This window comes from Cydia pomonella, chromosome 4, assembly GCF_033807575.1.
Source record: "Cydia pomonella isolate Wapato2018A chromosome 4, ilCydPomo1, whole genome shotgun sequence".
NCBI classification, from domain to species: Eukaryota; Metazoa; Arthropoda; class Insecta; order Lepidoptera; family Tortricidae; genus Cydia; species Cydia pomonella.
This window is the reverse complement of record NC_084706.1, coordinates 5,720,257-5,743,510: the sequence shown is the minus strand read 5'-3', so window position 1 is coordinate 5,743,510 and position 23,254 is coordinate 5,720,257. Positions and strand designations below refer to the sequence as shown.

General features: G+C 39.8%; 2 protein-coding genes across 2 annotated transcripts in view; one reads left to right on the top strand and one right to left on the bottom strand.

Annotated features, from left to right (window-relative positions):
- The window catches only part of LOC133516917 (tyrosine-protein phosphatase 10D-like), a 79,153-nt gene that overhangs the window by 17,656 nt on the left and 38,243 nt on the right, over nucleotides 1-23,254 (top strand). The window contains exons 5-11 of the mRNA XM_061849960.1: nucleotides 5,621-5,724; nucleotides 6,474-6,745; nucleotides 7,637-7,830; nucleotides 9,941-10,050; nucleotides 10,367-10,527; nucleotides 21,583-21,757; nucleotides 22,548-22,671. Coding sequence (XP_061705944.1) covers nucleotides 5,621-5,724; nucleotides 6,474-6,745; nucleotides 7,637-7,830; nucleotides 9,941-10,050; nucleotides 10,367-10,527; nucleotides 21,583-21,757; nucleotides 22,548-22,671 — 1,140 coding nt within the window. The remainder of the gene's footprint in view (nucleotides 1-5,620; nucleotides 5,725-6,473; nucleotides 6,746-7,636; nucleotides 7,831-9,940; nucleotides 10,051-10,366; nucleotides 10,528-21,582; nucleotides 21,758-22,547; nucleotides 22,672-23,254) is intronic.
- LOC133516916 (uncharacterized) lies at nucleotides 14,517-18,666 on the bottom strand. Its single transcript, XM_061849959.1, has 4 exons — nucleotides 18,521-18,666; nucleotides 16,993-17,106; nucleotides 16,284-16,480; nucleotides 14,517-15,797 (listed from the first exon to the last, which is right to left on the bottom strand). Exons 1-4 carry the CDS (start codon nucleotides 18,588-18,590, stop codon nucleotides 15,660-15,662), a joined length of 519 nt encoding a protein of 172 aa, XP_061705943.1. The 5' UTR covers nucleotides 18,591-18,666; the 3' UTR covers nucleotides 14,517-15,659.

Here is a 23,254-nt window from a genome sequence, read left to right as displayed (position 1 = left end):
TTACAGTTCGTAAACCTTATTGCTATGGTATAAAGTCATCTGTTAAACATTTTGCTGTTGGTACATTTCGAGGCGATTAACGCATACGTAGGGAATTATTATAACATAGTTGAGCAATAGTTGCAGATTGGATATTGAGTTAAACATAGCTTGTAGGTCAGTGTGTTGACCATGACTACCATGAGTAATGCCGATGAGGCTATCGTCACTTCCTTCGTTTCCGTCCGTGTTAGCTTTCAGTTGTGTGACAAATTGCATGCCCTTGTGGATTATTGGCTTTCAATATATGCACTAGCATTCTCAAATTGACTGTTTGACGAGTTTTTAGGACCTTAAGTAGGACTCTCGTTATTTTATACCTATTAAACTATTTAATGGTAAATTGTTAAATTTGTTAACCAAGGGATGAAAAACACCCATTTCTGACGTAATATTTTGCACTTACTCTTTCTTTTTATTCTCACTCCGTTTGAGCGCCAGTACAATATTTTATTACGCCAATGTGTGCTTGCGTGTCTGTCTATGGCATCGTAGCTCTCAAACGGATAGACCGATTTCGATGCAGTTTTTTTTTGCATCAAAGCGAGTTTTCATGCGGTGGTTCTTAGCTATGTTTCATAAAAATCGATCCAGCAGTTTGAAGAGTATCAGCTCCTTTCCAAAATGATGTAAGGCATTTTTGGCATAAAATGGTTTAAAATCTTATGATTAGCGTAGGGGGTTATTTAAATGTTTAATTTAATAATTATTTTATTCTAGCAAAAGACGACATTTATGGTAGTAGGAGTATGGACAGTAAGCACGTGAATAAACGTGTGGCGTCTGCGTTCGCGACGTCTCTGATGTTCTGCGATTTTGTCGTCTCTACTGCTACTACTTCTGTTCATTAACGTTACAGAAACTTCTTATTGTTTTCCTTTTACAATCTATTTTATGATGTTTACTTACAACATGAGTTAAAATAGATCGTCGTTTCTTTACTGGCACTGACGTGCCGGTTTTATTGTTTACATATTGGCCTTCCTTCAACTCAAACATAGATAAATAGAAAGGGGAAAAATAAGGTTCTATTATAAAATAGATAAAGATAACTAAAAGGGAACCTATTTTTTTTCACTTTGACTCCGTAGTTCGGCCCTTTGGTTCGATACGGAATTGCAACTTACGTTGTTGTTTATAAAAATCAAATTTGACTGAAGTCAGCTGCGCATCAATACCTACTGTCTCCTTCATGGCTCGTTAGGGCGACATTGGTCGCCCGGTGACGCCACACGTCATAACAACCTCGCAATGCCATCCATTGTCTCAATTAATACTTCGTGTATCTTTCAAATATGTAAACTAATAATAATATATTTTTTGCTAAAATGTTACTTTTTATACTTTTATCGCCGACTGTACTTTTATTTCAAAGATCATGGAACGGAATGGAAACATGGATGCTTATTCTAATTGTACTTAAAGTGCAGGTTCAGAAAATGGATTTTAAAAATTTCATAGCGATTTTTAGGGTTCCGTAGCCAAATGGCAAAAAACGGAACCCTTATAGATTCGTCATGTCCGTCTGTCTGTCCGATTATGTCACAGCCACTTTTTTCCGAAAGTATAAGAGCTATACTGTTCAAACTTGGTAAGTAGATGTATTCTATGAACCGCATTAAGATTTTTACACAAAAATAGAAAAAAAAAACAATAAATTTTGGGGGTTCCCCATACTTAGAACTGAAACTCAAAAAATCTTTTTTCATCAAACCCAAACGTGTGGGGTATCTATGGATAGGTCTTTAAAAATGATATTGAGGTTTCTAATATCACGTTTTTCTAAACTGAATAGTTTGCGCGAGAGACACTTCCAAAGTAGTAAAAAGTGTCCCCCCCCCCCTGTAACTTCTAAAATGACAGAAATTATATATATCGTTGTCTAAGTACCCTCAACACAAGCCTTATTAAGCTTACTGTGGGACTTAGTCAATTTGTGTAATAATGTACCATAAAAAAAAAACTATCAAAGTCGTATTGTTCACCCAGTATTGTATAGTCCATGCCCTAAGTATACGTGTTGCTTGGTAGTTTTTAGGAAATTGTAATAGTCATAGTTTAACATTATTATTTAAGGTTACTAACAGTTATATGGGTTAGCCCTGAATTAAATGATTATTTTATTAAATTTTAATTAGCAATCTCGGTTTCAGCCATTTTTTGGCGACTTTAGCGATTCGGTTCCTGAGTTTTACGCTCGATCGAATAAATAAATAAAAAGCCTCTTTATTTTCTTATCAACTATATACTTACACACTTGGTATCATTTAGGTACATACTATTAATTAATTAATATTGTTAGTTTATTTTAAATAATATATGTTTCCTTTTTAAACTTATTTTAATTGGTTAGTATATTTCAACTTAATTTTAAGTTTTTTTTTTTAAACTAAAAGTTGATAGGAACCCCACTTTATTGGGTAAAGGTCTCCTCCAATTTTCCTATTTTTTTTTATCTACTAGTGCCATACGACTAAATTAATCAATATAGTGTATACGCCAACTTGGGATTAGTTGCCAAGCGGACCCCAAGCTCCCATGAGCCGTGGCAAAAAGCCGGGATAACGCAAGGGATGACTCATAAATGACTCAACCGATCATGTTCAACATAATTATCGTGGATAGTATTTGTTAAGTTTATTCTATTTTGTTTTTTCATATTTTTTCTACGCCCGGTTTAAATATATCTTATAGTTTTCCGAGCAAAATGGCCGCGACATAGGACAGACGAACGGACGATCGGACATGACGAAACTATAAGGGTTTAGTTTTTGCCATTTTGGCTACGGAACCCTAAAAAGGACTAAATTAATCCTATTCGTGTGTATCTTTTTTGCCATCGACCTTGGTAGTGACCATTACTTGTTCAATGCCCATGACTTTTGTTAGGTATATCAGCGGAAGTTGTTTATTTGAAAGCATTTGGTAGCAATTATAATAATTATTCTATTACGTACGCTCAATATTTTTTATGAGTTTGATTTCTAAACTCATATGTATGTATTCGCTTTCAGTGTTAATGTTAACACTAAGATGATAGCAAAGAATAATACAGACGCGTTGGTTTTTAACAGTGCATTCAGCTTATGAACTTCCATTATCCGAGGAATGAAACCTAACTAGAGCCAACAAACCCGGTCACTCATAGTAAAAATTTATAAGGGAAATGAAAGATGAAACTTACAATATAGGTGATATTTTAAATTTTATTAATTAGAGGAACTAGAGTCAACTAAAATAAGATATTATTGCTTTTTAAACGTGCTTGTTCCCGTTTACTTCTGACGGAGTCAGTAGCAGCAGTAACCGCTGTATAAAAGAAACAATTCCTTTTTCACCACACCAACTGGTAAAAGCCCTCTTGATTGTTAATAAACTAATGAGAAAGTTGCATTTTATCCACACGTGGGGCAAAGTAATCAGATGCAAATTTTGAGTTGTTTTCTTATGTTAGCTGGTAGAATTGACTTTTAAATAATGATTTTCGATGATATATTTTTTATTACGTTTATTTGGATTTGATTTGGTTTGATTTTGTTATTTCATATTTATATATTTATATTTTTCATATTTATATTCATATTTATTTATAGAAAATATTAATTATTTCATAATTAATATTTTCCTCGTGTTGGTGTGGTGAAAATGTTTGTTTCACTTGAGGCAAAGTTTGTTTAACCCTCGTGCCTTTAAACCCTCGCAACGCTCAAGATTCCCCTTCCCGAACCACTCGCTAAGCTCGTAGTTCAATTTTGGAATGTTTCGGTTCCTCGTGTATCAATATTAGCACGAGCGGTTAAACAACAACTTTGCCCCCTTGTAAAACAAATAACTATTGTTTTAATCCCAAAAATCACCTCGGAAATTCCCACTATAATAAGGTTTACGAATTGTCCGTTAACAGTGTGGATGGTAGCTGTACGAGTAAGTTTTCGTTCCGCGACGGATTCGCAACGCGTGCTTGACTTTATTATGTGAGAACGACATGCTTTGTTACGATATAATTATGAGAGAGAAGAATGTTTTTAATTTTTTATTATAAAATACGACAGCAACCAAGTGTTAATGGCTTAACTGAAAAATACTGCCGATTCCAAGAAGGACACCTCAATATTATAAAGTTGAATATATTGTTTGGCCCTACGATTGAATATGTATGAGCTTTAAACTAGGGTTATTTTATTGACAATGTTACTTTTAATGTTTATTAATATTGAGGATATACGTAGACGGCCTAAAAGCTGTGTGGAAGAAAAAGACACTGCGCCGACCCCAAATGAATGGGATAAGGGCATGCGAATGATTATTATAAAGTAATTTTCAGAACGTGTTAGTTTTCAATAAAATAATAATGTAGAAAAAGTAGCAAAACCGCTCTAAACATATTTTTGGGCTGCTTATTAGGTACAAAGCTTCTTTGCTCAAAGTAATTTATTACTTGTCTATACGACTAAATAAAAATGAATACACTTGGTAATTTTATTTACAATGTTACTTTTAACGTTTATTAATATTGAGGATATACGTTGACGTCCTTTTAGATTCGAACGCCAGATTGTGACTAGAATAAACATTTATTAAAATGTGCTGATCAAAAAAATGACCTTTATACATGACTTTTCCTTTATATGATAGGTTGTTATTTCAAGAGATGCGTACATGTGCGCTACATAACAACACAATTATTTCGTTTATTTTCCCTAAACAGATGTGAAGTCGGAACTCGGGGAGTTACGTCATAGGAAATGTAATCGTCCTTTTTTGTCAGATCATAACATGGCGTGGGAACTTTCAGTCGCGAGATTCCTTGCATTTTTATTGTTTGTATTGTGACCATACACTATACATGATTGACTTGTTAAGTTGTTATGTCATAGTTACGAGTATCAATAAAATTCCAAAGTAAGGACAATCGGAACATGGTGGTAGGAGTACTTATTAGGTGATACTTTTGCAACATTACCTTTACAATAACTCTTTATTGCACACCTCAATACATAAACAATACAAATGTTATAGCACATTAAGACGAGGTAAACAACAGGCGGTCTCATCGCTAAAAAGCCTGTCCAAGGAGGAGAGGTATCCACACATTCAAGCTCCGCCGCTCATAATATAGGCCAACTGTTTAACGGCCAAACTTTAATAACTGTTTTATTACCTAAATGCAACAATGTTGCCTGAATCGATAGTTCTTTTCATAATAATGGGTTTGAGTTAACTATAGGTATGCTAATATGCTTCCGCGACTAATTGCAATGCTAATGTACTTTTGTTTGTAATGTAGATAGTGTTGTAATGCAGGTAGTCCTACTCAGGTCATTTTATGCTTACAGTTGAACCTAAACGCTACGTGCAGATTTTTTTTTTTAATAAAAATGTTGCTGTTGCCCATACAATATGACGCTGTCCGCAGCGTACGGCGTCGATCGAGAACCAAGGCCTGGCTGTATTTAATGAAATTGCTTTGAATTGAATCGTAGATATCTAATGTTACCTCCTTAACTTTATCGATAGAAACGCTCCGCAAGCCATGCTATATCTGGTGGATCACTACAACGTGTCATATTTTATGTTGCAGAGCCCAACACGCCGGGCAAGTTCATCGTGTGGTTCCGCAATGAGACCACGCTGCTGGTGCTGTGGCAGCCACCCTACCCGCCCGGCGCCTACACTCACTATAAGGTACTATACATACTGTTTTTGTTCTTAAATCGCTACTGTCGTTTGGAATGAAGTTACGTAACTTTCAAGTATATACAACGTGTCTCTACCTTCTGGACATAGATGAATAGGAGGTGTCGAATAAGTTATTTCTAACATATGTACAAAGTCTCATTCCAAACGCCACAGTATTGACGGAGAAATTAATGATTTACGATTTAATACTTCGAAACAGCCTGTATGTGTATGCAGATACAAGGTAATTAAAGAGTATGTCTTGTCACCAGTGTCTCTTTAATCTTATTGTCATTGTGAACGACTAATACAGTTTGCTCCCATTTATTGATGATTAATTTTAATTATCTTAAATAAATATAAAAATATTGTTTAACTAACCAAATAATATACCATATTAGAACATTCCTGAGAAGGAACTCTGCTCGGGATCTCGATCAATGTCCAGAGAGTAGAGACACGTTGTCTATCGACAAGGTTGTTATTTTTAGTCTTACAGTTTGTTAGAAAAAATGTGTAACGTTCGACTAACATGCTTAGTAGGTGGCCCGCCAAGTGCATGTTTATTTATTTATTTACCCTTTATTGCACAAAAGAAAATCTTATAATGCAAAAGGCGTACTTAATGCTATGAGTGCATGATTCTCTACCAGTCAACCATGTTTGGTAAATCTAATGATTTAATAGTTATTTTTCCCCTGTGTAACCAACCGTAATGGGCGCCGATACTTACACTGTTTCCTTTGTAATTAAAGGTGTCAATCGTACCACCCGACGCGCGGGAGTCGGAACTGTATGTAGAGAAAGAAGGCGAGCCGCCAGGGCCGGCGCAGGCCGCCTTCAAAGGGCTGGTGCCGGGCCGGCCGTACAACATCTCCGTGCAGACCGTGTCCGAGCCGGAGATCAGCGCGCCCACCACCGCGCAGTACCGCACCGTGCCGCTGCGGCCGCGCGACGTGCAGATCCCCGCCCGCCACGTCACGCCCACCAAGTTCAGGGTCGTCTGGCTGCCGCCCAAGGAGGAGAGGTATCCACACATTCAAGATCCGCCGCTCATATAATATCTAGGCCAACTGTTCTGTTGGCTCGGGAGCGCAGCTCCTGTCACTACACAGCACACCATTGATAAGAAGATGACTGAATTAAACGGTAGACGTTTAATGCGTGATGCACATTAAACATACTATTAAAATATTTATTGCCACAAAAAACCTTATGAACTACGTACAATAATAAACTTAAATACTAAATACAAATTAATACGAGAAATACGGGCAATGGGCTCCAATCTCAGCATATGCGAAGCAGAGGGCCTAGCGCTGGTTTTCAAATTGGACCCTTGAGATCGGTCGGTCGCAGGTTAGCAAAATACTGTGCTTTGCTAGGCCCTACAAATATAAAATAAAAACAAAAGTAAAAGTAAAATATATAAGTTAAAAAGAGAAAAACAATTGTTTTCTCTTTTTCACTTATTGACACACGTGTGTGTGTCTGTGTCTGCGTTTAGTCTTTATGGGTTAAGCGTGTGAATGTATGTAAGTTCCAAGAGGTGCCAAATTTCGTGTCTTCAGGAGAAATTATTTTTGCAACCTCTCTCTGGCCAATCTCCGACAGCGTAGCGGATAATTTTAAGATATCTCGCTTAGTACAGTCTATTCTATACTATTCCCTGAGAAATCTGTAGAAATGTTGTTGCGGACGCCCAGCGACAAGCGCTCCGCCAACAGCGTGCCAAGGCCGGAGCCCACCTCGTCACAGGACGGGGCGGCCGAGCCGGGGGGCGGCGCCGGCGCTTGAAGCTCACTATCAAATACTGTCCAAATATACAATTTGACATTATCAAGTTAAGATGACCCTATATTTTTTTACTTGTTATAAAATAGTCCAATATATTTCTGCCTCTCATGTTTGTTGTTAGCGAGTTCGAGAAGTACCAGGTGTCGGTGTCGGGCGGCGGCGCGTCGCGGCGCCTGGCGCCCGTGCTGCGCGCGCGCAACGACACGCCCGCCGTCAGCTTCGACGGGCTCGAGCCCGGCGCGCACTACACCGTCACCGTCAAGACCATGTCCGGCAAGGTCACCTCGTGGCCCGCGCCCGCCGAGATCACGCTCAGTACGTTTATTATTCTAATAACTAGTGTAGTGACACCGTCACCGTCAAGACCATGTCCGGCAAGGTCACCTCGTGGCCCGCGCCCGCCGAGATCACGCTCAGTACGTTTATTATTCTAATAACTAGTGTAGTGACACCGTCACCGTCAAGACCATGTCCGGCAAGGTCACCTCGTGGCCCGCGCCCGCCGAGATCACGCTCAGTACGTTTATTATTCTAATAACTAGTGTAGTGACACCGTCACCGTCAAGACCATGTCCGGCAAGGTCACCTCGTGGCCCGCGCCCGCCGAGATCACGCTCAGTACGTTTATTATTCTAATAACTAGTGTAGTGACACCGTCACCGTCAAGACCATGTCCGGCAAGGTCACCTCGTGGCCCGCGCCCGCCGAGATCACGCTCAGTACGTTTATTATTCTAATAACTAGTGTAGTGACACCGTCACCGTCAAGACCATGTCCGGCAAGGTCACCTCGTGGCCCGCGCCCGCCGAGATCACGCTCAGTACGTTTATTATTCTAATAACTAGTGTAGTGACACCGTCACCGTCAAGACCATGTCCGGCAAGGTCACCTCGTGGCCCGCGCCCGCCGAGATCACGCTCAGTACGTTTATTATTCTAATAACTAGTGTAGTGACACCGTCACCGTCAAGACCATGTCCGGCAAGGTCACCTCGTGGCCCGCGCCCGCCGAGATCACGCTCAGTACGTTTATTATTCTAATAACTAGTGTAGTGACACCGTCACCGTCAAGACCATGTCCGGCAAGGTCACCTCGTGGCCCGCGCCCGCCGAGATCACGCTCAGTACGTTTATTATTCTAATAACTAGTGTAGTGACACCGTCACCGTCAAGACCATGTCCGGCAAGGTCACCTCGTGGCCCGCGCCCGCCGAGATCACGCTCAGTACGTTTATTATTCTAATAACTAGTGTAGTGACACCGTCACCGTCAAGACCATGTCCGGCAAGGTCACCTCGTGGCCCGCGCCCGCCGAGATCACGCTCAGTACGTTTATTATTCTAATAACTAGTGTAGTGACACCGTCACCGTCAAGACCATGTCCGGCAAGGTCACCTCGTGGCCCGCGCCCGCCGAGATCACGCTCAGTACGTTTATTATTCTAATAACTAGTGTAGTGACACCGTCACCGTCAAGACCATGTCCGGCAAGGTCACCTCGTGGCCCGCGCCCGCCGAGATCACGCTCAGTACGTTTATTATTCTAATAACTAGTGTAGTGACACCGTCACCGTCAAGACCATGTCCGGCAAGGTCACCTCGTGGCCCGCGCCCGCCGAGATCACGCTCAGTACGTTTATTATTCTAATAACTAGTGTAGTGACACCGTCACCGTCAAGACCATGTCCGGCAAGGTCACCTCGTGGCCCGCGCCCGCCGAGATCACGCTCAGTACGTTTATTATTCTAATAACTAGTGTAGTGACACCGTCACCGTCAAGACCATGTCCGGCCAGACAAAGTGTGTAAAATTCATCATGAAACGTCAAATTTCTATAAAAATATTTTCTGTCAAAGTTCTCAAAGGAATCTAAAAAGCTTACAGGAATATTTGAAGGTTAGTTCTTCTACATTAATTCCCTACCATACTATAGAGGAAATTGAATTAAAAAATATGTTGTAGTAAGTATGTACTTAATCATATTCACTGGTAAAGGCTCTCTTGATTGTTCAAAAACCAATGAGAAAGTTGCATTTTATCCACATGTGGGGCAAAGTAATCAGATGCAAATTTTGAGTTGTTTCCTTATGTTAGCTGGTAGAATTGACTTTTAAATGAAAATTTTGAATGATTTTTTTTTTATTACGTTCATTTGGATTATTTGGATTTGGTTTGATTTTTTTTGTTATTTTATAGTTGGTGTTTTACTCGCATTGGTGTGGTGAACAATTTTGTGTTTCACTCGGAGGCAAAATTTACTTAACCCTCGTGCCTTGAAACCCTCGCTACGCTCAAAAATCCACTTCTGGAACCACTCGCTACGCTCGTGGTTCAATTTTGGAATCTTTCGCTCGCTCGGGTATCAATGTTAGCACGAGTGGTTAGACAACAACTTTGCCTTGAAAAACAAATCACTATTGTTTGCAGAACCTCTGCCGGTTCAGGACTTGCAGTGGCGCTACCAAAACGAGACCGATGGTGGCGGTATCCTCGTGTGGTGGACGCCCGCCGAAGGCAGCACGCAAGACGAATATAAGGTTTTTATAACTGAGCCCAGTTTCATCTCATGGGAAGTCAAAAATCTCACTCAAAATTCAAGAAGAGTAGTTAATTACTCTTGCTTTAAAGAGACCTAATCAATATATATATCAGAAAATACAGACTACGAGGTGAATTCCTTCCTCATTTTAGCAGTGAGCAGCATTTTGAAAACAGTGAGTGAAATCATATTTTGCTTAAGTCGTTAAGTAACGTCAGTATAGAATTTGAAAAAGAGTGGTTAATTCACAATAGTTCCAGTGCCCCATGTAGTGATGAGTTGTGCGTGTGTAACCGCCCCCCCTGTGACGGCAGGTGTCGTACCACGAGGCGCACGGCGCGGGCGACAGCAGCACGCAGAGCACGCCGGCCACCAACATCACGCTGGACACGGCGCAGCTGCTGCCGGGCCGCAACTACACGGTCGCCGTCACCGCCGTGTCGCGCGGCGTCGACAGCGCCGAGGCCACTTTCAGGTATATTCATAACATTTTCACCCCACCAACTGGTAAAGGCCCTCTTGATTGTTCAAAAACTAATGAGAAAGTTGCGTTTTACCCAAATGTGAGGCAAAGTAATCAGATGCAAATTTTGAGTTGTTTCATTATGTTAGCTAGTAGAATTGACCTTTAAATGATGATTTTGAATGATTAATAAAAAAAAATTACGTTCATTTGGATTTGATTTCATTTGAATTTTTTGGTATTTCATAGTCAGTAGTTTCCTCGTGTTGGTGTGGTGAATTTTTTTGTGTGTTCACTCGGAGGTGAAGTTTGTTTAACCTTCGTGCATTGAAACCCTCGCAACGCTCATTTCTTCCGCTTGCTCGGGTATCAATATTAGCAAGAGCGATTAAACAACAACTTTGCCCCCTTGTAAAACAAATAACTATTAAAACTTTCGCGTTTTCAACACGATTACTTTAATTCGGACGTTCCAACGCAGCTTTTACTGCTCGTGGTCGCGGACAATAAAACAAATTCGCGTTAGACCGGGTTAAATATGTTATAATACGCCTTCAGACCTGCCAACATGAGTTGACATCTAGCGCGACTTCAAGTGTGGACTCGCGCACGAGTACTTAACTCATGATAGCCGGTCTGGCATTGATATACTTAGTATAATTAACTGGATTCACAATCAGCCGAAAAAAATGACCCCACAAAAGTATATTTCTTTCAGTGGGTTCTATTGATATTTTAGCGGAAGTAAAGTGGATTTGTCGTAATTTCATGATAATATTTAATCGTTTATTTTGTTGATACAAATTAACGGCTGTCACGGAACAAAAATCTATGGAGTCTACATTAAAAAAAAAAAAACAACGGGTTGCACTCTCTGATGACTTTAGGTGTTCTTAGAGTTCAAAAGGTTAACATTATGTTTCAATTTAAGATTTCCACTAAATCCTCAGCGACGTGCACAGTAGGTCGGGTCGCTATCATAGCTCGAGATAGCCAACGAACTTTGTAAGCCAAGCCAATCGCGAATGATCTTAGAAAAGCGGACAGGCTATATCTAATTGAACAATTAGTATGTAAGTGAACACTTAAATTTTTTTTTAATACTACGTCGGTGGCAAACAAGCATACGGCCCGCCTGATGGTAAGCAGTTTCCGTAGCCTATGTACGCCTGCAACTCCAGAGGAGTTACATGCGCGTTGCCGACCCTAAACCCGCCCTCCCTCGTTGAGCTCTGGAAACCTTACTCACCGGCAGGAACACAACACTATGAGTAGGGTCTAGTGTTATTTGGCTGCGGTTTTCTGTAAGGTGGAGGTACTTCCCCAGTTGGGCTCTGCTCTAGATCTGGAATGACATCCACTGGCTGTGCCCTACCACACAAAGCGAGATGACATTCACAATGCCCATAACTCTCTTTTGGACGTAGTTTAAGGACGTACCCGGGTCAAACACAAAAAAAACGGGATACATTGCAAAAAAAATCTTAAAATAAATGTAGATCAAAAAGAAAATTACTCAACAAATTGAATTTATTTGAAGTAATCTTGGTATTTTTAAAGTCGTTTAATTTTGTCTGTACTAAAGTAGTATGTTCCTGCATTGCATGGTATATAAGATTTGGGTTGTACCCTCTTACGTTTTAATAAATCAGTTGTTGTCAAGGACTGGACAAGGTGATGTTTCATTGAATACTACATGGTGGCAGCGGTGGGATACGAACCCACGCCTATAATATATATATATATATATATATATATATATATATATATATATATATATATATATATATATATATTATATTTCCTCGACTCCATTCCCTCGCTATTCATTTTGACGTTTATACAATGATCAACACAAAGAGCATATAATCACTACGTTTTAGATCAACATACGGAAACGTCATTAAACTATGAAGGGTTAATGTTTTGAAATGTCCGTTTGCAATTTTTGCACTTAAAGTTTTTTTAATTTCGTTCGTTTACTTTTGTATGAAATACTTACTTGACTTAAATTATAAGGAAGCGTTATTAGCATCTATTAGAACGTATTATTTTATGTCGGTTTTATGGAAGGTAGAGTTAAGGAATACAATCTTCATATACCAAAAAGTGTCCGAAAAAAAAAACATAAATAGGTGGCGCTACAATACCTAGAATACTTGAGAAAAAAATCTAATCATAGACAGCGCACTTCATTCCGTTAATAACGCCTAGGTTCTTAGCTACTATGGAGAGATTTGGAACTATTATTTATAGCTGACAGCTGGTCACTTTTGCAACAGTTCTGCCTATGGAAATTCTATTCCTTGCCTCTACCGAATAGTCGGTTTGCTCCATATATTTTGACATATTTCTTTGGCATTGGGCGTCCATTTTTTTAATATATCAATGCGGTCTGGTATGTCACGACACCCAGCGATATAACCCCCGTAACATCGTAAAGACTTCTTGCAATTTTAGAGTATGACTTCGATAAGTCATATAGTGGCTAAGCGTTGGAAAAATAGCCCAGTATTTAGTCATTTATTAATCATACTCGTATTGTATTGTCATGTACAGTCAGCGTCAAATACTTCGTAGCAGTCAAAGTAGCCAAATAGTTCGGTACACCATATATTTAGTATGGTGTACCGAACTATTTGGCCACTTTGACTGCTACGAAGTATTTGACGCTGACTGTACTATCGAACAACTTGATTCCTGACCCACTGTGAAACCTTTCCACATTTACTACTTCATTGGCATTACATTGAAAAAAACGTTCTATGGTGGCTCACAATAGTAGATTGTTAACCAAGGTTGGAAATGGTTGCTTTTACCCGAGTTAAATACTCTACTTTTCATTTCGACTATGAGGAAAGTCAAACACAAGAAATTTAGGTCATTTTTGGAATTGGCGCCATTACATTTTTATCGAAAAAAAAACTAAAACCATAGAAAATCCGATCTTAAATTAGGATGTGTCTGAAACGGCCTTAATGTCCCACTAGACAGTATCTAGCAGGTGCTTGTAGAGAATTCGTTTGAAATTCAGCTTGTTTGGGGCTTGTGTAATCGTTAGAGGAAGCGCATTCCAAAGACGGATTGCTTGAACAGCGAAAGAAGACGTTAGGAAGCCAGTATGGTGAGGGAGAACAGAGAGTTTAAGAGAACGGGCAGAGCGCAGCTCGCAGCCTGGGCGTGGGATCATAAAGTTGAAGTTACATTTGAGATATTCTGGAGTGGAGGGCTCGAATAGGATAGAGAAAAGTGAGGAGAGTATTCGAAAGGAAGGGCGCTGACGCCACTGAGCTGGCAACGGTAGCTGGATATATGATCAAACTTTCGAATTCCAAAAACGAAGCGTATTCCATTGTTTACGAGTCGATCGAGTTTGTTGAGAGAAATTTGACACATGTTCGTTGTACACACATCAGCATAATCAATGAGCGGGAGGATGAGTGCTTGAACGAGCAATTTCTTTGTGCATACCGGAAGAAAATTTTTGAAACGGTAGAATGTGCGTAAGGTACAAGTGACCTTCCGGCTCACTTCCGAAAGTTGCCCGTCCCATGAGAGATGCCTGTGTCAATGACTAAACCGAGGTCCTTCACTTGACTCGAAATAGGTATGACCGAGCAGTCAAAAATAATCGGTGCAACAGAAAGTGCATGGTCCAAGGAGGTAGTATAATTTTTTAATACTGCAATGCAAGTTACATTTAATTTTGATAATACTTGGTCTGAAAATGAGGAAGCTAATAAGTATGAGAGCTTTTAACTCAATAATATGGCATATATGGCTATTAGCCGTTGCTCTAAGTACAAATTAAAAAAAAAATACTTTCCACCTTGAAATGCAATGGCAACCCGGAAATGCAATTTTCCACCCGGCTATCAGCCTATGAAAGGTGTACTTTCCGAAAAGAAGAGATGGAAATGAGTCTGTTCGATAGTACCTACATGCAAAATTACACTTCATGACACTCCCAGAATGTTCACACAATAAAAATGAAAAAAAAATAAATATATATATTTATTTGGTTTTATATGTCTTGGTGATGATCAGGGCCCGTACATTGTACATGTCATGCCATTCACGCAAAAATGACGTAATTTAACATTAAGGGAGTTTTTTTATAACACTATAAATTGGGATAACTTTTAACGTATACTATATTGACGCGTAGAAAAATAAATAATTGTTACATAATACACTCTTCTTCTTCTTTGTCTTTGCCTTATCCGATTTATTTGAGGTCGGCTCTCCTCGTTCTCATGCGCCAGGACTGCCTGTCCGGGGTTGTCGCTGTTGACAGTTGGGCTCGCTCCAAATCCTTGGATACTGTGGACCACCATGTAGCAGGCAGGTGGCCGTCCAGACCCTCTCTTGGTATTGGGCAGTTAATGCTTTTTTCATCACATGGTCATCGTCACGCCTCATAATATGTCCATACTATCTCAGCCGCTGTTCTGTTAGTTTTTCCGTGATGGGTGCAAGTTGCAACTTTGAAACTGCCTCTAATGTGTTCATTACGCACTTGACCAAGTCTAGTTACACCTGCTGCCCATCTCAGCATCTTCATCTGGTTGGTATGAACTTTTTTGATCGCCCAACACTCGGTAGCATACGTCAAGGCAGGTCTTATAGCCTTATAGCGTATTACGTAAAATACACTGTCCAAAATTATTTTAATTGAGTGATAGTAAGATAATAGTCAGTTAGACGTTCTGTACTGATTATTTCATGTATCAATATTGGTTAACTAAAGAGATTGACAAATGATTAATTATTGACGACTTTTCGTAGTTACTAATTGGAATTATACTCTATGCAGCTTGACGTATATTTTTCGTCAACGGCATTGCATCTGCGGGCCCTGGTGATGATACAGTTTATATAACTTCCTAGTACGATACGATTGTAACCTCCTGAATTATTCTTTGTTCAATTTTTGTGAACCGCAATACAACAACAAGAATACAATTTGCATTTTACTTCATTCTTGTAATTACTACGTTTTAATTTTTTTTTTCTTAGCTTGAGACGTCATTATAATGAAATAAATAATTTTATTTATCTACATACCCTACCGTTGACAATGTAATTTCACGCATTCATTTAAACATGTCAAATGTGCTCAATCCCTTAAGGCTTGATGATAGTTAGTTATTGTCGACTCGCGTAGTGTTGAGGGCGGCGAGCCTGGAGTTGGGCCGCAGGATGACGATGGGCACGCGGATGCACACGAAGGGCTCGTTGTTCTCGTCCGTGATGCGGAACTCGATCGTGGGGGAGATGCCCTGTAGAAACAATATATGCTTACAGTAGAAATAGGTATTTCTATAATTCAGTGGCATCGATTGCACAGAAGTAGAGTTATTTTGACTAGAGGTCTGAGTGCCATACAAAATAAATGGAACTGAAACCAGCTTCAAATGAACTCCGTTTCCGTTCTCGCTTGTTTGAAAAAAATCACTATATGTGCTTCGGCAGGAATAGCAATCCGTGCATTCGTCTTCTTTGTCGGACTCAGGTTTGCATCGTAAATCATAACATCGAATTTCACGCACAAATTGTTATTCCCAGCCTCTGCATCTCTGCATTAATGTACTAATCGGAGATCGCAATCATCTTAGTGCTCGACATTTTTTATCGATATCAACGATATTTAATTGATGCCAGCGACACACTTAAGTGTCTAGTTGACCACCTCTCGTTACCATAAGGTGTACGATTGATCAATTAACTGTGCCAATGATACGCAGGTACGAGTATCTGCCACTCACCGCAACAAAGGTGGACTCTATATACATGAGCAGTGTATATTGCAGGACCTCGCCCTCCAGCACAGGGCAGTAGGAGTTTTCTAGGAAATTGCAGGTGACTGCTTTATCTTGCAGGTTGTGGGATATGGGCACTTCGATCCCGAACGGACCCGGCAAGTAGGCTGTTGCCAGTGTTGTCATGCTGTGCATGGTGCGAGCTGAAAATATTACAAAAGGGGTATTTACCAAGTATATTTGTTTGGCGTGCCATCTTCACGGAGTAATTGACTGTGCTGAAATAATGGTAACTTGCCAAAACAAGCTCCCGCCTCGGAGGCCAAGATTCTTTTTGGATCACTGAGCCAAAATAGTTAGTTAGTTGCCAAAACAAATATAAATGGTAAATATTCCGTTGTTAACAGTTACAATGTTACCTGAAAATACTTGTAACGGCATAGATCTACCTTCAACAAACACTGGAGCAATCGAATCGGTTTAGTTACAGTCCAACAAGTATGCAAGGAGGGAGGTGAAATATATAGATAATACTGAGTAACTTTTACTATGAGACCAAGAAATCGAGAAAAAGAATTGTTTGTTTCATACATCTTGGCTGATCAGATGTCGATGTTTTCTATTTCGGGGTCGATCCCGTAGGAAGTAGAAGTTATTCAGTATGATCTATGAAACAGCCCGTATTTTAATTATAATAAGAGCAGGGGTCACGCACGGGCCCTGAAGACGATCTTGATGACGGCATCCTCCAGTTGCGGGAGGCCGCAGGGCGGGACCTCACACCCGGCAATATATGTGTTTATGGGGACATCGCCGCGATTTTGCGTGCCTGCAACCAAATAAGCAATAGTTACTTGTATACAAAGTAGCAAAGTTGTTGTTTAATCCCTCTTGCTAATTTGATATTGATACCCGAACAAGCTAATAATTTCAAAAAATTCAAATTTTAGCGTTGCGATGAGGGTATCAAGGCACGAGGCTTAAACAAACTTTGCTATCAAGTGAAACACATTTTTTCACCACACTAACGCGAGGAAAATATGTACTAGCTATAGGTAAAACTTTATAAATCGAATCTAAATTTTCTAAATTCCTATCCGAGCTAGCGTGGTGAAAAAGTACATTACGATACAAGTGCGAAAAATAGGAAATTCGAAACGAGTGGCGATAAATTAAAACATGACCGAAGGGAGACGATTTTCAGCTAATATTATAACCAGAGTAACCGGAACTCTATTTTCAGCTCCTACGCTTACTCTGGTTATAATATTAGCTGAAAATCGTTGAGCATTAGACTTTTTGTTTGCCGCGACATCTATTGTCGAGTAGCAGTACTGAGAGTTCCGCTACTCAATGCTAGATGTCAACTGCGAAAATAAGCATTTTGGTACCAAAACTGATGTATGGAGTGAGCACTCTATTACTTCTTATTTCTCTATGAAAGTACCTATTTAAGTAGTCTAAATTCGGTACTGCATATTTTAGGAAGGTATAGGATAGGGATAAAAAATTCATTAGATGTAGACGAACTTCAAACAATACTTGTGATGCAGGTTAATCTGCGGTTATAATATTCATATAAAATTGTGCAGTAGGATTCGATCGCACTTTGGGGTTTTCAAGTGACCAGTTTAGTAACTATTCGTATACTTTTTTAATTGAAAATTTAACAAAAAGTATTCAAACGGGACCAACCGCTCTAAATAAAATTAATAACAAACCTATATCTACTAAGCTAATCACACAAATAAGTGTTATCTTTTTTATTAAAATGCAACTTGGTAAAAATTGAAAAACACATAAGTATTTTTTTTTTGTAATGAAAATTTGATTAAGTGAGATATGTCGTAAAAATCAAAGGATGGTAGTTCTTTTTTTAATCACATGTACCTCTTTAACAGTCGAACTATATACCCGAATATCGCCAAAAAATATCTATGACTATAGGAGGAAAAAAAAATTAGTTTTTTACTTAATGTCGTTTTACTACGGAACCACTTTGTTTTTTTTTTTATATTTTGTGTGTGATGTGTGCTAGATATGAAGATCAAGCAAAAATAGCTCAAGGGCAGATGTTGTTTCCTTATTCAGCTACGGCCTTTGTTGGCGGTGCGCTGTAATAAATATTAAACGTATGTACTTATGTGCGTTTCCCACCGAACGGGCGACTCCAGCCGGTCGGTGGGAATCGTACAATACAGTCCAACGACGGTTAGATTAACAGTGTAGTTGTTATTACTTACATTGATTGACCTGCGTGGTCTGCCCGCTGACAAACGCCGCTAGCGCCCCGAACACAACCAAAAACAACATGATTACAACTGCAATTGATATTTAAATTCTTATAGTCATTATCCAAAATCAAGTCGGGTTTTATTATCGCTTATCAACCACAGGTGTTCTGTTATCGCTGATAATAACACTAATGATTTGCCAATGAGTAATGAGACAATGATGATTAACAGAAAAACAGGATATCTTTTACTTTCTGTAGGACACCAGGTTAAACCCTTAAGCGTGACTTTTGTAGCGGACGTCCGATTGTAATTGTCTGCATATTTAATGTGAACTGAACATAAGGTGCAGTGGGTTTAGCCAACAGTTAAAAAAACCGTAGTGTTTATTAAATCATAATACAGTTGTTAAAAAATATGAATAGCAATCTTGAGGCCTGCAATAATCGAATGTAAACTGTTGTGAGACATACTAACATTAATAGTTATTTGTTTTACAAGGAAGCAAAGTTGTTGTTTAACAGCTCGTGCTAATATTGATACCCGAGCAAGCGAAAGAACAAGAAAATTGAACCACGAGCGTAGCGAGTGGTTCGAGAAATGGAATCTTGAGCGTTGCGAGGGTTTCAAGGCACGGGAGTTAAACAAACTTTGCCTCCGAGTGAAACACAAATATTTTCACCACACCAACGCAATGAAAATACGTTAGTATGAAATACCAAGAAAATCAAATCATATCAAATACAAATTAACGTAAAAAAAAATCATTCAAAATCATCATTTAAAAGTCAAATCTACCAGCTAACAAAAAACCGGCCAAGTGCGAGTCGGACTCGCACAGGAAGGGTTCCGTACCATTATCTATAAAAACGGTCAAGCATCCAAATACTGACCCCGCCCGATGTTGCTTAACTTCGGTGAGAACCTCGAGATTGGAAAGAAATATTTATTTTATTCTGTTTTTTGTATTTGTTGTTATAGCGGCAACAGAAATACATAATCTGTAGAAATTTCAACTGGCTAACTATCACCATTCATGAGATACAGCCTGGTGACAGACGGTCGAACGGACGGACAGCGGAGTCTCAGTAAAAGGGTCCCGTTTGACCCTTTGGGTATGGAACCCTAAAAAACAACTCAACATTTGCATCTGATTACTTTGCCTCACATGTGGATAAAATGCAACTTTCTCATAAGTTTTTGAACAATCAATAGGGCCTTTATCAGTTGGCGTGGTGAAAACTATTTTTACAGTTTACACTCACGTGTTCTAGTCACTCGCGCGACATGTTTCGGAGAGCCTAGGTCTCCTTTCTCAAGCACGAACAATGCGAGCTGCGTTCCCGACGCCCATGCTTCGCACATGTCGCGCGAATGACTAAATACACGTGAGTGTAAACCGTAATCTTAAGGCCTTTTTCTAGCAACTTTATCGATTCTAAACCTGGTCCTGGTCTAAGATCCCACGTATGAATTGACCGGATTTTCGTAGGCAACCCTATACTATTGCATTCGCAATAAACTTGCCATCATTTTGATATATTTTTCAAGTGGATGATTGCATTATCGATATCAACGCACCTGTTTAAACCCGGCAACCAGATAATAGTGACGAGAAAAAGATAGGTAACAGTGGCGGATCGTTAAAAGAACTCGATTCCCACCGGCTTGTCTAATTTCACCCCTTTGAGTATTTTCACGGTCGGTTCATGGAGAAAAGGAAAGCAAAAACTAGCTCCGGGTTCCCTACGAATATTTGTGACGCTCCGCCACTGATAGGTAACCATTTAACCAATCTGTTTCAAGTGATTCATATAGTGTACGTTGTATACTTTCCATTGGAACTTAGTTCGTTCAGTTGGCAAGTCAGTAAAATTTGAAAAAAAAAAAAAAAAAAAATTTTTTTTCAAAAATTATTTGAAAGGCTTAGCCTCATTTTTTTATTTTATAAAATATAAGTTTCACCCGGTATGCAGATCGGCGAAGATTGGCCTTATTACGGGATCCTCTGCTATGATTAAACAACTTTCGCTTGATAGAACAAAATCACGAACATAGGTCTTTCTAAAACCTATTTTTTTTTACTATTTTTGCACAAAAGCTATTTACACGAAAATTGCGTCTAAAAATGCTTCTCATAATAATTCACCATAATAGTAATCTATTTGTGAACAATAAAAATCAATATCAAAGATAGCCGTGATCCCGGGCACGCTCGGCCGTCCGCTCAGTGCTCAGCGAGCTGTGTTCGGAGAAGGACCTGAACTCACTGCACCTTAACCGACCGGGTCGATTGTCGCGCACAGTTATGTGCGCTAACGTGTGCTAAACGCATACTCATTTGTCGGGGGTAACTAAAAGTGTAGATACTGATCTATAAAAATTTCTTGACTGCAAATGGTTGCGTTTGAACTTATTGCTCAACTCCTCAGCTCACTTCAATGAAACAAAATGTAAGGTTATCTAGACACCGAGAGCACGGAAAGCCGAATTCAGAGATTAATTATGACATTTTTGTTTTTTGACTAATAGCAGATTATTGTTGTTATTTCGTTAGTCTACCTAATTGAGGAAAGCGTACCTATCTATATGAATCTTGATGTTTAGGTATCTTGTTGAATTGTATAAAACAATTAAAATGAATTATATCGCGTGTACTGAAATTTAAATACATCGACGTTTCGAGCCGCTCGCTGGTAGTGTATGTCTGTGCTGTGGGCAGTTTTGCACAATAATAATTTATTTTTAGATGTTAATTTTAATTTTCGGGGTAAGGTTTGGTATTTTTACTGGTTTAACTTGTTTGAAATAAATAAATAATAGACTATATAAACCGTTTTAATTGATTTTTTTCATGAATTATTATCGCGGCAACCGACGACAATAAAACGTTGTATACGTTGTTGTTGAATAAACAAACTACGGTTTGGCAAACGAATTTGTCAGAGAAAAGCCCGCGAAATACAACATTTGTACGAGAACACGACCCTTCGCATCTAATACATTCTTAAAAAATTTCTACGGACAAAGTTGGTTTCCAAATTATAAATTACGACGTTTGTGCTATACAGCGCCGCCACGCGACCGCTGGCGCCCGTGGTGCGCACCTGGGGCGGCGCGGCGCGGCAGCTGTCGCTGGCGTGGAGCTCCGACGTCAACTCGCGGCAGGACCACTACGAGCTGCGCCACCGCCGCCGGCCCGAGCCCGGCGCGGACCTGGACGACCCCGAGTACACCTTCAAGACGGTGAGCCTCATTGATGGCGCCCGAACTTAACCTGTAGGAACCACTCTAGTGGTGTGACGGTGACTACTCAATAGTAGTAGTAATCTCTATATTATACAAAAATAATTTCTCATTCAATTTACATAAATTGAGGGACTAAGGCGAACCTATCCCTATGAGGGATCTCTTCAAGTTCACCTTAGTGTTGATAAGTGGAAAATTCTCATTAAATAGACAAACTTGCAGAATATACAGTAGGGTTCAAAAGTGCATGGACAAGTTATGAATTAAATTATTCATAAATTGTCCATACAAATTTGAACATGATGGTACAATAATATTCGACAAAGAAAACGCTAAGTCGGTTGCTTCCGTTGCCGCTCATTCCTTTTTCTTGGTGGAAGATGATGGATGGATGGCCTTTTGTAGTCAATTCGTAGTTATTCGTAGCAGGTACCTCGGAGCCTAGCTAAGATGATAGTAGTACATAAACAAACGTCAATCGATAGGTAAAAATGTATCGGGATGGCAGATGCAACGAAAATTCACTTGATCGTTTCAATACATTATTTAAGCTTCGTCTGGCGTTTTCTATTAACGATTTTCATTTGGCTAGGCCCCCTGAAGCATTGCAGCCGGCTTTGGCGCGGATTTAGGCAACCCGAAATACCCATTTAACGCATTCACTGCCAGGGGGCGTGGCCAAGGAACAAACTTGTATGACGGTGAACTCATATATGCGTTGCTGGCAGTGAACGCGTTAAGACCTACCTTTAAGCTCTTCACTTATTTATATAAGTTTTACTTGCAGATTACGACAACGGACACTAACGCAACGTTGTCCGGACTGTTCCCGGGCGCCGTGTACGAGGTGACGGTGGCTGCCGTGAGCCACGGGCTGCGCAGCGAGCGGCACACCGTCTTCAAGCCCGTCCGTGAGTACTTACCCGGCATGACTGACACTTGCAGACGACGGACACTAACGCAACGTTGTCCGGACTGTTCCCGGGCGCCGTGTACGAGGTGACGGTGGCTGCCGTGAGCCACGGGCTGCGCAGCGAGCGGCACACCGTCTTCAAGCCCGTCCGTGAGTACTTACCCGGCATGACTGACACTTGCAGACGACGGACACTAACGCAACGTTGTCCGGACTGTTCCCGGGCGCCGTGTATGAGGTGACGGTGGTTGCCGTGAACCAGTGAGAAAAAAAAATCCAAATCTGATTAAGTCATTATAGTTCCTTTTTTTGCATTACAAAAATGGTAAACATTATTGATTTAACTTTTTATTGGAAAATAATGCAAGAGCCTTTTAAAAAATGAGATTATATTACTTATGAATCAAAATAATGCAAGGAATCGTATATTATTTATAATTGTTACATATTTGCCGTGGCTTTTTTTTCAAAAGCGTTTTTTAATAAAAAGACATGTCAAGATTTGCTTACCTTCTTTTTAATGCTAAAAAAACGGACTTTAGCAAGCATTAAGTGTATGTCGTTTACTGGGATGTTTACCT

Excerpts from the sequence above, each read along its gene's own strand:
- LOC133516916 (XM_061849959.1), bottom strand. The coding sequence starts at position 18,590 with ATGTTGTTTTTGGTTGTGTTCGGGGCGCTAGCGGCGTTTGTCAGCGGG. Across the intron at positions 17,107-18,520 it reads GACCACGCAGGTCAATCAAT|GCACGCAAAATCGCGGCGAT; the intron begins GTAAGTAATAAC and ends ATTTGGTTGCAG. Across the intron at positions 15,798-16,283 it reads TAGAGTCCACCTTTGTTGCG|GGCATCTCCCCCACGATCGA; the intron begins GTGAGTGGCAGA and ends TTGTTTCTACAG.